Below are 14674 nucleotides of genomic sequence, written 5' to 3'. Positions count from 1 at the left end.
TTTAAGAAAACAGTTAAAATTAGTTAAAAACAATTAATATATAGCAAATACAATTTTTTTCCAATTATATCCTTATATATAAATGGGTAAATGTGATAGGATAATAGTGAGATAAATGAAAAAAAATATATTAAACGAATTAAATTAGAGGTAAAATAAGTAATAATATATTAAATACTCGGACAAATTCAAAGAGGATCTTATAAAAAGGAACAGACCTATTGAAAAAATTATACCTTATAATAAGAGACGGAGGGAGTATTGTTCATGAAATTTATTTAACAGCACTCAGTATTTAAACTAATCTCTGCTAAATTTAACATTTTAAAATATTTTTTGAATAATGCTCATCATTTTAAAATAATGTTTGATATAATTTTGACATTTTATCTTTAAAATATTTTTTCAATAGTAATCAGCATCTTATATAGAGTGCTCCTGAAAAAAAAAAAAGTGTGCATGATGCACTTCAATTTAGTTTAAGACAGTTAGTATTAGGGAACAAATATTTTAGAGCATCGATGCACAAAAATTAGTTTAAAATAATAAATGTTAATATAAAAATATTTTAAAATATTGGATACCGAGTCAACACACGATTTTAAACACATTTTGTTTTTTAAAAAAGGCAAAACACGGGAGTGGGCGCGGCACAATTAATATTTCAGGTGTTTCGTATAACAAAATGTGAAGAAGCCAATGACGCCTCCTCCTCAACTCACAAAAACAACCCTAGTTCACGATTAACCTAACCATGGTTTATTGTTTGCAGTTAGAAGTTAGAAAGAGAGTATGTCGCATGCCCGTTTGGTCCGTTTCGTTTCTCTCTCAAAACTCTCTCTCTTCTTTCTCCGTCTCTTCAATTTTCACACACTGCCCTTCTTCACTCTGCATAAACGACGCAAGACCGCCTTTTCCCTTCATTTTGATTTGAGAAACCTGATTCGGAGGCTTCCCTTTAGCTTCCTTGAACTCTCCAACCTACTTCGAATGTCTGTTTCTCCTCGGACTGTGGTTTTCGCTCTGTTCTCTTCTTCCAACATAGCCTCGTCCTCGTCTTTTGCCTGGTTGGTTTGAATTGTTGTTCGGGCTTCTTTTTACGATTGTTTGCTTTTTTCTTTGTTTTTTTATCCTGGGTTTTCTCGGCAACCCAGAGTTTATACTTGTAAGATCTGAAACTGAAACTGGAGGCGCTGTTCAGTATTTTACGAGGGTTTCTCATTCGTGGATGTAATTTTATTGAATTTAAGGAGCTGATGAAAGATTTCTCTGATGATTTGAGATTTGAATGAGAGTTGAAAAGTTGGAGATTACGAGTATTTTTTTATTTCCTGGGTGATTTATTTTTGGAGATTAGATATGAAGCTTGAGTTGGGTTTAGGAGGTGTGTTGTGGAATGATGAAGAAAAAGGCATGGTTGCATCGGTTCTGGGAAATCGAGCTTTTGAATACTTGATTACAAACCCTGCGGCGAACGACAATTTGTTAATGACAGTCGGAAGCGACGAAAGTTTGCAGAACAAGCTTTCGGATCTCGTGGACCGTCCAAACGCGTCGAATTTCAGCTGGAACTACGCGATTTTCTGGCAAATATCACAGTCGAAGAAATCTGGGGATTGGGTTTTGGGTTGGGGAGATGGCTGTTGCAGAGAACCCAAGGGAGAAGAAGAAGAAGGTGGAGTCAAAGGGCTTCTTACTCTTCGCCTGGAAAAAGATGAGATGCAGCAGAGGATGAGGAAAGGGGTGCTTCAGAAGCTTCACACAACATTTGGGGGTTCTGATGAAGACAATTATGCCTTCGGATTGGATAGGGTTACTGATACAGAAATGTTCTTTCTGGCTTCCATGTACTTCTCCTTCCCTCGAGGCCATGGTGGGCCTGGTAAATGCCTTGCTTCAGGGAAGCATGTGTGGTACTCTGAGGCACTTAGCTCTGACTACTGTGTGAGATCGTTTTTGGCAAAATCAGCTGGAATTCAGACCATAGTTTTGGTCCCTACTGACATCGGAGTTGTGGAATTGGGTTCTGTGAGGATGGTAGGGGAGAGCTTAGAATTGTTGCAGGTGATAAAATCAGAGTTTTCTACACAATCGTCGATTCCTAGGGTTTCCCCACTTTCGCCATTGCCTGTTGTGGTGAATGAGAAGAGAGACGAAAATGGTGTCTTTTCTGGTTTGCCAGTTGGGGATAAGGTGGAGGGAGTTCCAAAGATTTTTGGGCAGGACTTGAACTCGTTAAACTCTGGTCGTCCCCATTTTAGGGAGAAGCTTGCTGTGAGGAAAATGGAGGAGAGGCCTTGGGCAGGTCATGGCCAGCCCAATGGCAATAATATTAGCTTTCCAAATGTGCGAAATGGTATTCATGGATCGAGTTGGGCTGCTAATCAAGGTGGGAAACAGGCGAGCCCAACTGAGATTTATCCTTCAAGGTCCTCAGTTTGCAATGTACCGGAGGGAGTTAACCAGTATAGGCAAGACTTTCGGCTTAGCAACTACCAACCACAAAGGCAGGTGCAAATGCAAATTGATTTCTCTGGAGCCACTTCAAGGCCTTCTGTGAGACCAATCAATGCCGAATCAGAGCTATCCGATGTTGAAGCTTCATGCAAAGAAGAGCAACTGGGGGCAACAGATGAAAGGAAGCCGAGGAAACGGGGTAGAAAGCCTGCCAATGGGAGGAAAGAACCCTTGAATCATGTGGAAGCAGAGAGGCAGAGGCGTGAGAAGCTGAATCAGCGGTTCTATGCTCTTAGATCTGTTGTGCCCAATATATCCAAGATGGACAAGGCTTCTTTGCTGGGAGATGCCATTGCCTATATCCATGAGCTTCAGGCAAAACTAAAGATCATGGAATCTGAGAGGGAGAGATCAGGAAGCACTTCGAGGGATGTACCGGCACCAGTGGCCGATCCGAAAGTAGAAAATAAGAATCAAGCAACCGATGTCGATATTCAAGCTACCCAGGATGAGGTAGTAGTAAGGGTGAGCAGCCCTCTCAATGATCATCCTATTTCAAGAGTTATCCAGAAGTTCAAAGATGCACAAATTAGTGTTGTTGAGTCGAAATTTGCAATGGCAAATGACACCATCTTCCATTCCTTTGTAATCAAGTCTCAAGGATCTGAGCAGCTGACAAAGGAGAAGTTGATTGCAGCATTTTCTTGAGAATTCAATTGCTTACGGCCCACTGTCACCATTTGGTTAGCACAGGGTAACTGCAATTAACTTTAGTCCATAGGCTTGACGATACAAAGTGAAGAACCATTTTTGAAGCTTCATCAGAAATTTTGTTATTCAAGCGAAGGATCCCCCGGGGGGGGGGGGGAAGCAGTGGAAACCAGAACGTCTAGTTGTAGAATAATAGCTCCTATTAACCAAGTAGGGCAGAAAATTTATGTTTGTCTATAGCATACACATTTCATCATACAAAGTGTTCCTGCATATTGAATTGTTTTGTTTAGTTTAACCAAGTCCCCTAGTGTTTCAAGATCTCGTGTTCTTTCTTGTATGATGCCAAGTTTTGTGCATAAGAGCGAAAAGTATTAATGAATTTTCTGCTGCTTGTAGCACTGAGAGGGATCACAAGTCCCAGCTTTGTGAATCTGACAATATTAAGTTTCCTTTTTTATTTTTTAGCTATTCTTTTGCCCTGGTTAGACATTTAGAACTGTTTAAGTTTGTTAAGCAATTGGTGAGCCCGCCTTTTTTCTTTTTGTGAGACCACTTTTTGAAGTTCTCTTGTTTTATGGTCTACGCGGTTCCTTGGATAGTTTTCCTTTTGACTTGGTTTGGTTTGGACTAGGATGATCTCTTCTTGACTCAAGCTTCTGTCTCCTCTTACCGCTGGATTCTTCTGAGAACCACAATTAATGATATAGGAAAAGCAGATGCTTCAGAGTTTGCAGGATCTTATGCATGGAGCTTTTATGAGACTATAGAGGGTAATTTCATATGGGTATTCTTCTCCTAGAATCAGTTTTTTCCTCTTATTTTCTCATCTTTTTGAAATAAAAAAGTACTGTCATCAGTTGGTAATGCTAGAACTAAATAATTTGTGTTATCCGAGGTACATATCTTAATCGTTGATAGTGTCATCAGTTGAAGACAGAGTCATAGGAACCACAAAATGACGCAATTTGTTGTCTTTATTTAATCTAACGAATTGAATCTAAGGTTGCATCCACAGGGTTACTTACAGTGCTAGAAACTCTTGTTTATCATACATGGGGCTCGTTTGTTACAGAAGATGAAGAAGAATGAAAAGAAACGATGAATAAAGAGAAAGAAAAGAAAAGAAGAAGAAGAGGAATTGTGGGTGTGGGCAGTTAATTGAGAAATGGTGATTGGCTTGTGTATTAAGAAAGAAAAAGAATATAAAAGAGGAAAAGGAAGGGAGCAAAGTGATGTTTGGTTGACTCGTGCAGTGAAGATTGAGGAAGGCGAGTAACCGCAGTAACTGTAAAAAGATTCTCTCTCTAGTGTGTGGGTGTGTTGTGCCTTTTGCTTTTATTTTTATCCAAGAGGAGGAGAATCTTGGATTGGATGCACATGAAAAAGTTGGAAAAGCCTAGGTGCTTCTCTCCACATCTTCGACCACTCTTTTTTGAAATACTCTTGTTGTTGTTGCTAGGGTAAGCCCTAAGCAACAACGAGACGGTGCGAGTGGATTTTAAAAAAACAGTTCGCGACCTTGGGTGGGCCCCAGGGGCTCTCATAATCCAAAACGTGACGTGTCAGAAATGGAGAGATTTTGGATTGTGAAAAACGTTCACGTGCCCAGGTCGTGTCAGCCAATGACTTTTGTGATGACAAGAATCATGCGCATTGTGGTGCATGTGTTGGCTTTTCAAAAGGGAAGGCCAATTATTGGTGGCTGAGCAATTAAATATAGATATTATTATTCAGGCAAAAAAAAAAAAGATATTATTATTATAAATTAAAAATGAATAAATAAATAAACCAACCATAATATTGTACGAGAAAAATAGTAAGAAAACGTATTTTTGGACGCGGTGGTGGGCCTGGTCAGAGTCTTATGGACTTGTCTGTCTGACTCTTTTTTAAGCCTTTGGGTCACACATACTATTGATTTCCTTTGCTTTGAATTGACTGCTTGAACTTTGAATAATTCAGCGCTGTGGACGAAACTGTGAATTGTCTTTTAAAAATTCTTGGTCAGTTCATACGCTTTCCCCTAACCTTAAAATCTAGCCTTAGAATATGATATCTTCATTAGAAAACTTTGATACGATTCAATTGTTTATGGATTTCTCAATTTGACATATTCAAATTGAATCAATTGATCAATCAACATTAATAATATAATCTTTATTAAGATGTGTCGTGGATAATACAATTCATTTTTAATCTTCATGCGGTACACACGAGTGGGTTTGGTTTATTAAATAAACTTTTGAGTGAGATATATTGACTACCTTTTTATTTTACTTAAATTACAGAAACTTTCCCTTTATTTTGAAAATCTATATAAATTTTATTTGAAATTAAAATGTATGTTACACAAATCATCCTTATATGTTTGAGATTTCATTTCTATCCATCAAATCACTAGTTGACCGTTAAATTTGACTTTCAAACTTTTATTTTGACTAAAACATCCCTCCTCAACAAAAACATATTTTGAACATTTATATATATAAAAAGTAATTTTTCATACAACAAAAAATAATTATAATACATATATTTTCAAAATTTTAAATATGTTATAAAATTTATTAATTTTAATTGTATTATAGATTATATAATTTTAAATCTTCATAACATACTGAAACTTATTTACTTAGGTTAGATGTTTTAAATGCATTTTTTTAACCATATAATATAAATCATGTCAGTTTGGGACATATATAAATCATTCAAATTTATAATTTAAAATTTTTAAACAAAAATTCCGTTGGAAACATTTATAACTTATTTGATTGATTATATATTTATTTAAAGAATTAGTTAAATTTTTGTCCAATCTTGTATGTTTACATTAACTAATTTACTTAATTTTCTGTCCCAATTTCAAAATAGGTTTGGCCAAAATTTAAGAATTTAATATTATGAAGGGTAAATTAGTAAATCAATGTTCTTTCAACATAAATTTTAGTTTAAAAAAAAATCTTTTTAAAATATTCTTAATGAAATTAACGATTTAAACTTAAGTGTATGTTTTTAAAATAGAAAGAAGATCAATATAATTAGGATAAAATACAAGGAATGTTAGAGTATTTTACTCTAAACTTTTCTATTGACTCGTTCTCTCGCATAATATTTAAGTTTGAGATATTGGTTTACTTTTAAAAAGATGATGGATTTTATATATTAAATTTTAAATGAATTAATAGACTTATAATATTTTTTTGAAAGATAATAATGTAATATAATGGTGAAACAACTACATGCGAACTACCAGAGACAGAAATAAACAATGAATGATTATTAATATATGTAATTAATGGTTTAGCTCACTGTGGTTTAGCTTACCATGGCCAATACATAATTGAGGATATATCTGCCTTGTGGTCTTTTCCGTCAGGGTGGGACTCTCAGTTTTTTCGTTTGTCGGTGTTTTTGTGCTCTCATGCTTAGAGGGCTTCGACTTTCGACCCTCCTCTCTCGAGCCGTCTCGAGTCCTTTCCTGGTGAAAACAGGCAATAGCTGACATTTAACATATTTCTTGATTTCTTGACTCCGATCATAACTCATAAATAGCATTTACAGTTTTTAATATAAAAATTAGTTTTAGATTTAATTTGATTTTAACTATAAAATCTTAACTCACTCTGATTCTTATATTTATCTATTTTTTCCAACACAATCCTTATAGTAGTTACATATGTTAAAGATTTCATCAAACAATAATTCTAACTAATACACGTGATTAGTAAAGATATTTTAAAAAAGATAATACTTATTTATTATGAATAACTAATTTAACTAATTTTTTAAATCTATTCAAACTAATTAAATAATTGTTATAATCAGAGTTAACATAAGAAGAGTGTACTATACAGGATCAGTTGTGTGACGATAAAAGATTCCAACTTAAAAGCCGTGATGTTATGTATACTTAACACTTTGTCTCACCGATGAGACAATTGTTTTATTTGTAACGTTTCAATGTTGGGCGTGTGTGTGTGTGTGTGTGTGTGGCCTCATACACAAGCATCTCGTGTGGATGTGGTGTATGTTGCATTCAGTGCCACGCCTATGCCTATTCCACTCTGCTTCCTTCCTTTTATGGATTCAACCTCATCCACTGACTAGCTGGTCAAAAAAAACCTTATCCACTAACTGTATCTCCAAATAAACCCTGGGATCCACACGTTATTATAATTCTTTTTTTTAAAAAAAGAAGAAGAATAATCTCTCTTTTTTTTGCGGGGGAGAAAATGTGCCATAAATTTGACAGATAAGGATCAGTCCAACGAGGAGATATATATCAGTTGTAAAGTAGAATTAGGTTTGGACCACATCATTGGATTTGACGAATAACGAGTAATGTTGCCAGTGTTGCTGTTTTTCTCTTCTTCTTGTTTTTTTTTTCCCTTCCAAGCAATGGTGTGAATTTAAATTTTATATTTTGACGGGAGGCCCAAAAAAGACGAGACAGCCTTCAAATTTCTGTCAGACCCCACCTATATAAACGATAACTTAAATATTAATATTTTAAATCTAAAGTGTTCAGAATATATTTAAAAGATCTGAATCTATTTCAATAAAAACAAACAACACGCATTAGTTAATTTTTCATCATCACATGCGAAAAAAAGAATTCGTTTCGAGCACAGAAAATCTGTCAGCTTCGATTTAATAAAATCTATTTGCTGGAAAAAAATAAACACTTTTTTCTAAAGTGTAATTTAAATATGTTTTTGGTAAACATGACAAGTTCTATGTAGCATCCATACATGCGGGCGTATTGAACTTGACACGATTTGATGTGCAGAATTAATATGATATTTTTATTTATAGTAGCGTTTGTAAACACAAGAAGTTACGTAATTATTTAGTTGTATATCAACAAATTAAGTCATTGAAATGCTGAAAACATGTGTCGTTTATTCTAAAAGTTGTATTGGTATTAAAACAAGAGAAAATTACACTCAGGTTCCACAAAAAACAGTTAATTTCAAAAAAGTCTCTGAAAATCCCGAAATGATTCCTAAGTCCCCAAGGACCTGTATGTAATTAATTGTAATTGTGAAATTACCTATTTACCCCATTAATTTTAACTCATGTAATTTCACTTACAATTTAACAGTGATTGTTGACAACCCAAGGAGAGATAGTTAACAACCTCGGCAATGCTCTGGCATCCCACAGAGTGAGTTGTCAGGAGTATTGCCGAGATTGTCAACCACTTCTTCTCAGGTTGTCAACAGCTACTGTTGATGTTGTAAATAAATTGTTACAATAAAATTAATAGGGATAAATAAGTTATTTCACAGTTATAATTAATTACACAGGTCCTTGGAGACTTCAGAATCATGTCGGGATTTTTAAAGACTTTTTTGAAATTAATTGTCTTTATTGAGACCTGAGTATAATTTTCCCTTGAAACAAACTACTTGTATGAGTAAATAAAATTTTTTATTCTTTCTTCTCAAGTGCAAAGACATTATTAGAATAAAGACACTGGGGGAAAAAAAAAAAGACAAATAAATAACCACTTTTCACCGTATCCGAAATCTACAAGTTTCTCATCTCCTTATCAAAGTTTGAAGTGACATGAACGGGTTATGGGTCCAAGCAGAACCACGCGTGCGTGTGTGTGTTTAGACACGCACAAGTTTAAATGCATGACATGTATAGTACTTTTTTGGGCAATGGGAATATTAGAGGCAGAAGGGGTGGGTGCTTGGGACTCTGGGCTCCAGCCTTAAAATAGTTATGGGACGGCATGGGATCTATTGGGCTTTCAAGCCGTGAAATAGAGTTTCGTGGGTCTAGGAAGTCTTTTTTGCATTTTTGGGCTCACTTTTGTAATCTACTGGATAATAAGGTCTCATTTGATACAAAACATTAATAACAAGAGATGAGGATTAAGATTAAAAGTACAAAACTATATTAAAATGATATTTAACATGAGTAATTATATGATACTTGAAATTAAATAAGCCTATATATGTGGGATTAAAAAATACCACAAGAAGAGGTGGTATTCTCTAATCCTATTTATATGGGACTACCTAATCTCATATGATAAAAAATCGTTTATGCTAAGTATCTTTTTAACGTATGATACAAACTGGCTGGTTAAAGTGAAGGAAAGCTACCGGAGTTATTTGCGATAAGAAGGTACATGAGAAACTTAAAGGAAAATTTTATCGGACTGCTATAAGACCGGCTATGTTGTATGGTAGTAAATGTTGGGCAATAAAAAGAAATCAAGAGCACAAAGTTGGGGTAGCAAAAATGAGGATGTTGAGATGGATATGTGATCATATAAGAAAAGATAAGATTCGAAATGAAAATATCAGAGCAAGAGTCGGTGTGCCACCTATCCAAGAAAAAATGGTTAAAAATCACTTAAGATGGTTTAGACATGTGCAGATAAGGCCATTAGAGGCCCCGGTGAGGAGGGTGGATCAGACAAAATGGAGTCCCATAAAAAGGAACAGAAGAAGACCAAGAAGAACGCTTAATGAGGTTATTGAACGAGACCTCATAGTCAACAACATATCTAAGGATTGGGTTGTTGACAGAACACAATGGCATCGTGTGATTCATGTAGCCAACCCCACCTAGTGGGATAAGACTTGTTGTTGTTGTACCAAACGTGACCCAAAGGCCTAACAAGCTAAACAACAATGAACCGAATTCTCACTGACACTGGTATATAGATGAAAAATTCCATGTTTATTACCCCACTGTTTCAAGCAGAATGTTTGTGCTCAAAAGAAAAATGAAAAATCTTACCTGTAGTTTTATTTTTGACATGATAAAAGATTCGATCTAAGGTAAATATTAAATGAAATCCATCACTTTCTCAAAACCCCCCCTTTTTAGTTTTTTGGTTTTGTCTTCCAATTGATCTTTTCAATAGGAGTGTTCATAAATCAAAATCACTCAATACATGGGCAACTAATCGTGTGAAAGACGAAATTACTCCATCAAACTACTGAAAATGTACAAAACAATAGAGGCATACAGTATCTCCCTCCATGATGAGGTCTATATACAGATCAGACCCTACGCACTGGAGCAAAGTATTCGTCGAAAAATACCTTCTCATAGGACAAAATTCCGCAGAACCCACCTCGCATGATTACAAGGAACTTCATGATCCATTTGGCAGCACTTTTTGTCAGCCAAATCCAGTTAAAAATTTTTCAAAAGACTGTGTGTAAGAGAACACTACCACATGCTTTCCAATCACCCATTCTTTTTCTAATTACTCAGATATCAAAAGCACCATGTCGGTGGTATCTAGTCAGTGACACCAACCATGTTAACGTGAAACTACTGGTGTGGAGGGCCTATTTTCTTCTGTTCTTTTTTCTTGGGTTTGATTGTCAAATCTCCTCCAACAGTTTCTGGCAAGATGCCCTTTCTTGCCACAGACATAACAGATTGTACTCTTGACATTCACGTCTGGCCTACTCCTCTGGCCATACATGCTTGAAAGCCTCGTATCTGGACCTCTTTGAAACAATTTTCTGGCCTCATGATAGCCTGTGTTACTACTGGAAGGTTCGCCCCCTTGTTTAACTGGATTACGAGATTCTTCCTCCGTCCTCAAACGTTCCATTAACATCCAAAATGGTAGATACTCTTCACGCATTAGCTTGATGCAAACATCCTTCCAAGATGGAGGAAGCTTGGAGATGAGGACACTGACGTGAAAGTTTTCGTCGATCACCATTCCAGCAGAGACAACAGAGTCTGCAATGGCATTTAATTCTTGGACTTGCTCAAGTATGGATTTTTCCTCAACGAATTCAAATTCCATGTATCTTTTCACTTGTGATCTCTTTGTTCCAAATTCCTCATACAAATAAACTTGTTTTAATTCTTCCCATAGTTCTTTAGCAGTCATTTTTCTATTTGCATACTGATTAAACAGATGATCAGATAAATAGCACAAGATGTTGCGGCGGCACATGAAATCATCATTCACCCACCTCTTTTCTGCCGCCCTGGCTTCAGCAACTTCTACAGCGCTTGAGTGTGGTCCTGGTGTAGCATTTGGGCATAGTTCAGTGAGAACATATGCAATCTTTAGTTGCTTCAAGAGTGATTCCATCTGCTGAACCCAGAAATGGTAATTTTTCCCATCAAAACGGCTGATTTCAATAGGGACAGATTCAGGAGGAGCAGCATCAAGAATTGGGTTCAGCACATCTTCATTTTGCTTACCATGAATTGGGTTCAGCTCATCTCCATTTTGCTTCCCATCAACTGGGTTCAGCACATCTCCATTTTGCTTCCCATCAACTGGGTTCAGCACATCTCCATTTTGCTTATGATGAACGTCGGGTCTACATAATATTGGTTAGATGATGTTAGTTAAACCCATCTAAGGAACATATACTGTTATTGCTATTCAGAAGCCACCTCATTCATACACTTCAATCAATGTTATCAAGCGTCTAGCTACATGCTTTCTTTTTGGCCAGGAATAAAGCAGGAAATAAGTTTCTAGGAGAACTTGTCATTTTACAATTAAAATACAGGCATGGTACCATATAGCTTGCAGTTAGTAAACTGTAAGCATGCAGAAAAAAGAAATTAAGAATTGAACTACATTATTCATGTCCATGGTTTACGTACTATCACAAAGGTAACTGAAAGTTGGTAAGTCAACATCCTTACTTGCACGCAAATGGGAACCTCTTTTAAGATATTTGGGTATATCATATATGTAGAATTCAAGCTCAAAACAAATATCGTTCATAACTTATCTTTGCAAACAAGTATTTTCCTGATACTTAAGAAATTGGGAGGTACATTTTTGCAAACACAAGCTGGTGATTAAAATATAATAACAAATTAGAAATATTCATGCCATCACATATTTCACAATAAAATAAACTTACCTCAACTTTGCTTCCATCTTTGTAATAGCCTCCTCTATAGCAGGGACACTTTTCTTGAATGCAGACCATTGCTCAGTCGGCAAACTTATCCCTAAAATCAGCAGCAGACAGATAACGGATAGGTTCAAATCAATTTAGCCAACCAAAACTGAGCCATTTATAGGGCAATACCAACCTCCTCATCTTTGTTAGGAAGTTAGCATCTTCCTCTGTTTCAGGCAGAAAAAATTGCGGGGCATTAAACAACAGACATCAAGAGACAAATAAAAAGTGACACCCCTCCATTAGAAAAGCCCTCACCACCAATGATCGAGGCACCAAATTTTTTACCTCTTTAAAATGTGAGCATTTATATAGACTAGTATAAAACACAGATTAATGAGCCTGTTCAATAACTGGTCCAGAAAACTACATATAACAGATGGTATAAAATCAAACATAAATCAAATGTAGCTTCGGCAATTCATCAAAGTGAGTCTAGTCAAATGATGCTCTAAAAGAAATGCGGGATTTGCAGAGGATCTGGCAAGATATTTGCAGCTTTACAAACTCAATGCTTTTATCTTCCCTTTAGATTCTTTCAATGCATTTTCTTCCTAGGTTTAAATCCATGCTTCAACAATCCTCACTGAAGAGTACTGAAGAAATTTATGTGCTTACAGCAGTTGAGACAATATCAAAGCAAGGAATAGATTCCAGAAACGGATGCACTAAAATGCAATGCTTCACTCGAGAAGGGGATAATTCATGCAATTGGATTGGCAAGACCAAAAGCTAAGTGAGCATTATGAAATTTGATAGCAAATATTTGTAATTACCTTTAGCTGAAGGAAGCTGTTTTCCATCTTTTGATAAAAGTCCCTGATTGAGACTAACTTTTTCCCTTGAAATCATGAACCACCACATTCCTTTTGTTTGATAGCTAGAAGAAACAATGTCTATTAAGAGTCTAAGACCAGCGATTAGGAAAGAAACATTATACAGAACATCCGGAAAACAACACAAAATGACAACCGCATTTACAGATTGGAATTATTTTTCTACCAATATATTATGCTATGAAACGTTAGGCTAAAAGTTCTGCTTTCCACATTACATGGCATGGAAGCTATCTCTAGAAAAACCATAAAGTTAAAAAAATGAAGACAAATAATGAATCAAAATATGAATTATTTTTCATAAGTTCTTCCCCTGCAAATGAACCTTAAGTACGCTAACTATCACATTGCCACAATTTTAGTATGCTTTGGCAAGACAGAACAAAGCAACCAGTTTTGGGCTGTTCCTCATCCTTACTTGGGGTAAAACAAAATGCAGGCTTGGCCCTCTACCTCCTTGCTAGAGTTCCTGCCTGCCTTCCGAAGTATTTACAGACAACTAGAACAACAAATACACAATACTCTAAAAATGTAAATTCCTCATCTTTTCCCTCAACTTTTTTCGGAAAACAAACAGAATTTAGGGCTTTCAAATGATTCGTTCAAACATCTATCTAAGACATCCAGAAGGTTACCGAGCATAGAAAGAAAACATAAAGTTTCAGTTTTTCCACACTACTGGTCCCGAGTAAATTTGAATTACCAGGGAAAACAAAAGATTATCATAAAACACGGGCTTCACCTGGCAAATTATGCGCTCCGAGTCCCCCAAAACCTCCTTGTTTGGCTTCGCCTCTTGCTCATACTGCATCACCTCTCTAGTCTCTTGTGGAGCACTCAGCTCAGATGCGGGGACCCTTCCACCTTCTTCCTCGGCGATAGCGAGCAGATACGACTCTACAATTCCTCTCACAAGCAGCTTGTGTTCCAAGTCAGAAAGATCCATCCCGAGCCGCTCCGAGGCCGCGAGTCGGATTGTGAACTCAGTCGCTTCATCAATGTTGGCATTCTTCAGTATATCCAGCACCGTTTCCTCAATTTTCTGTCGAGTTTCAGATTCCATTAAGGAGCACAATACGAAACAATTTGTGGAAAAAGTCTGTCCAACGAATGAGAAAAATTTGCCCAGTACTAAGATAGGATGGCAAAAAAGATTAAATAGCTTGACAGCGTAGAACAGTCGGGCATAGAAGCGGACACGAACGAAAGCACGAATAAAAAAAGAGAGGTTCCACCGAGATTTGAACTCGGGTTACTGGATTCAGAGTCCAATGTCCTGACCACTAGACCATGGAACCTTAGGATGAGGATTGATCGATCAGGTATTAAATACTCCTTGTTCCGTTCGACACCGCCAAAAAATTACCGTGAAAGATATTTTTGTCTCAAATAAAATCAATACCATGGAATAATTCATGGGAGAAATTAAAAGAAATTAAATTAAAAACACTCCTTTTCTTTTGTTTTCTTATATCAAAGACGTCATGGCGGGCAATCAGTTCAATTTGGTTGTGCTCCCCCGCGCGCTGCGGTTTTTCCCCTCTAGTGGATGCTTATATTTCGATGGATATAAATGACATTGTGTACCGTGGAAGATATTTTAAAAAGTGTTTGGATAAAAATCAAATCATAACTTTAAAAGTAATTTTATAGTACATATATATAATGTAAAGGGAAAATTTCACTGTAGGACCGCAGAAGACAAAAAATTTCAAAGAGCCCCCAAAACATTCTGAAATCTCACTG

At 36.2% G+C, this 14674-nt stretch overlaps 2 protein-coding genes and 1 non-coding gene across 3 annotated transcripts; 1 reads left to right on the top strand and 2 right to left on the bottom strand.

Moving 5' to 3' along the window:
• The first annotated feature begins 838 nt into the window (after positions 1-838).
• LOC114725260 (transcription factor bHLH13-like) lies at positions 839-3603 on the top strand. The gene has a single exon (XM_028911748.1). It carries the CDS (start codon positions 1360-1362, stop codon positions 3163-3165), a length of 1806 nt encoding a protein of 601 aa, XP_028767581.1. The 5' UTR covers positions 839-1359; the 3' UTR covers positions 3166-3603.
• A 6859-nt stretch (positions 3604-10462) lies between these two features.
• On the bottom strand, positions 10463-14024 carry LOC114725261 (uncharacterized). Its single transcript, XM_028911749.1, is given in 6 exon segments — positions 10463-11492; positions 12051-12141; positions 12869-12901; positions 12904-12927; positions 12930-12972; positions 13671-14024. Coding segments are annotated over 6 exon segments (1542 nt in total). The 5' UTR covers positions 13992-14024.
• A 130-nt stretch (positions 14025-14154) lies between these two features.
• On the bottom strand, positions 14155-14226 carry TRNAQ-CUG (transfer RNA glutamine (anticodon CUG)). Its single transcript has one exon. It is a non-coding gene; the product is annotated as a tRNA-Gln (tRNA).
• Between the last annotated feature and the right edge of the window lie 448 nt (positions 14227-14674).

Source organism: Neltuma alba, unplaced genomic scaffold, assembly GCF_004799145.2.
Source record: "Neltuma alba isolate B1F8T4 unplaced genomic scaffold, ASM479914v2 tig00012237_pilon, whole genome shotgun sequence".
Lineage (NCBI taxonomy): Eukaryota > Viridiplantae > Streptophyta > Magnoliopsida > Fabales > Fabaceae > Neltuma > Neltuma alba.
The sequence above is the reverse complement of the archived record's forward strand: the minus strand, read 5'-3'. Positions and strand labels throughout refer to the sequence as shown.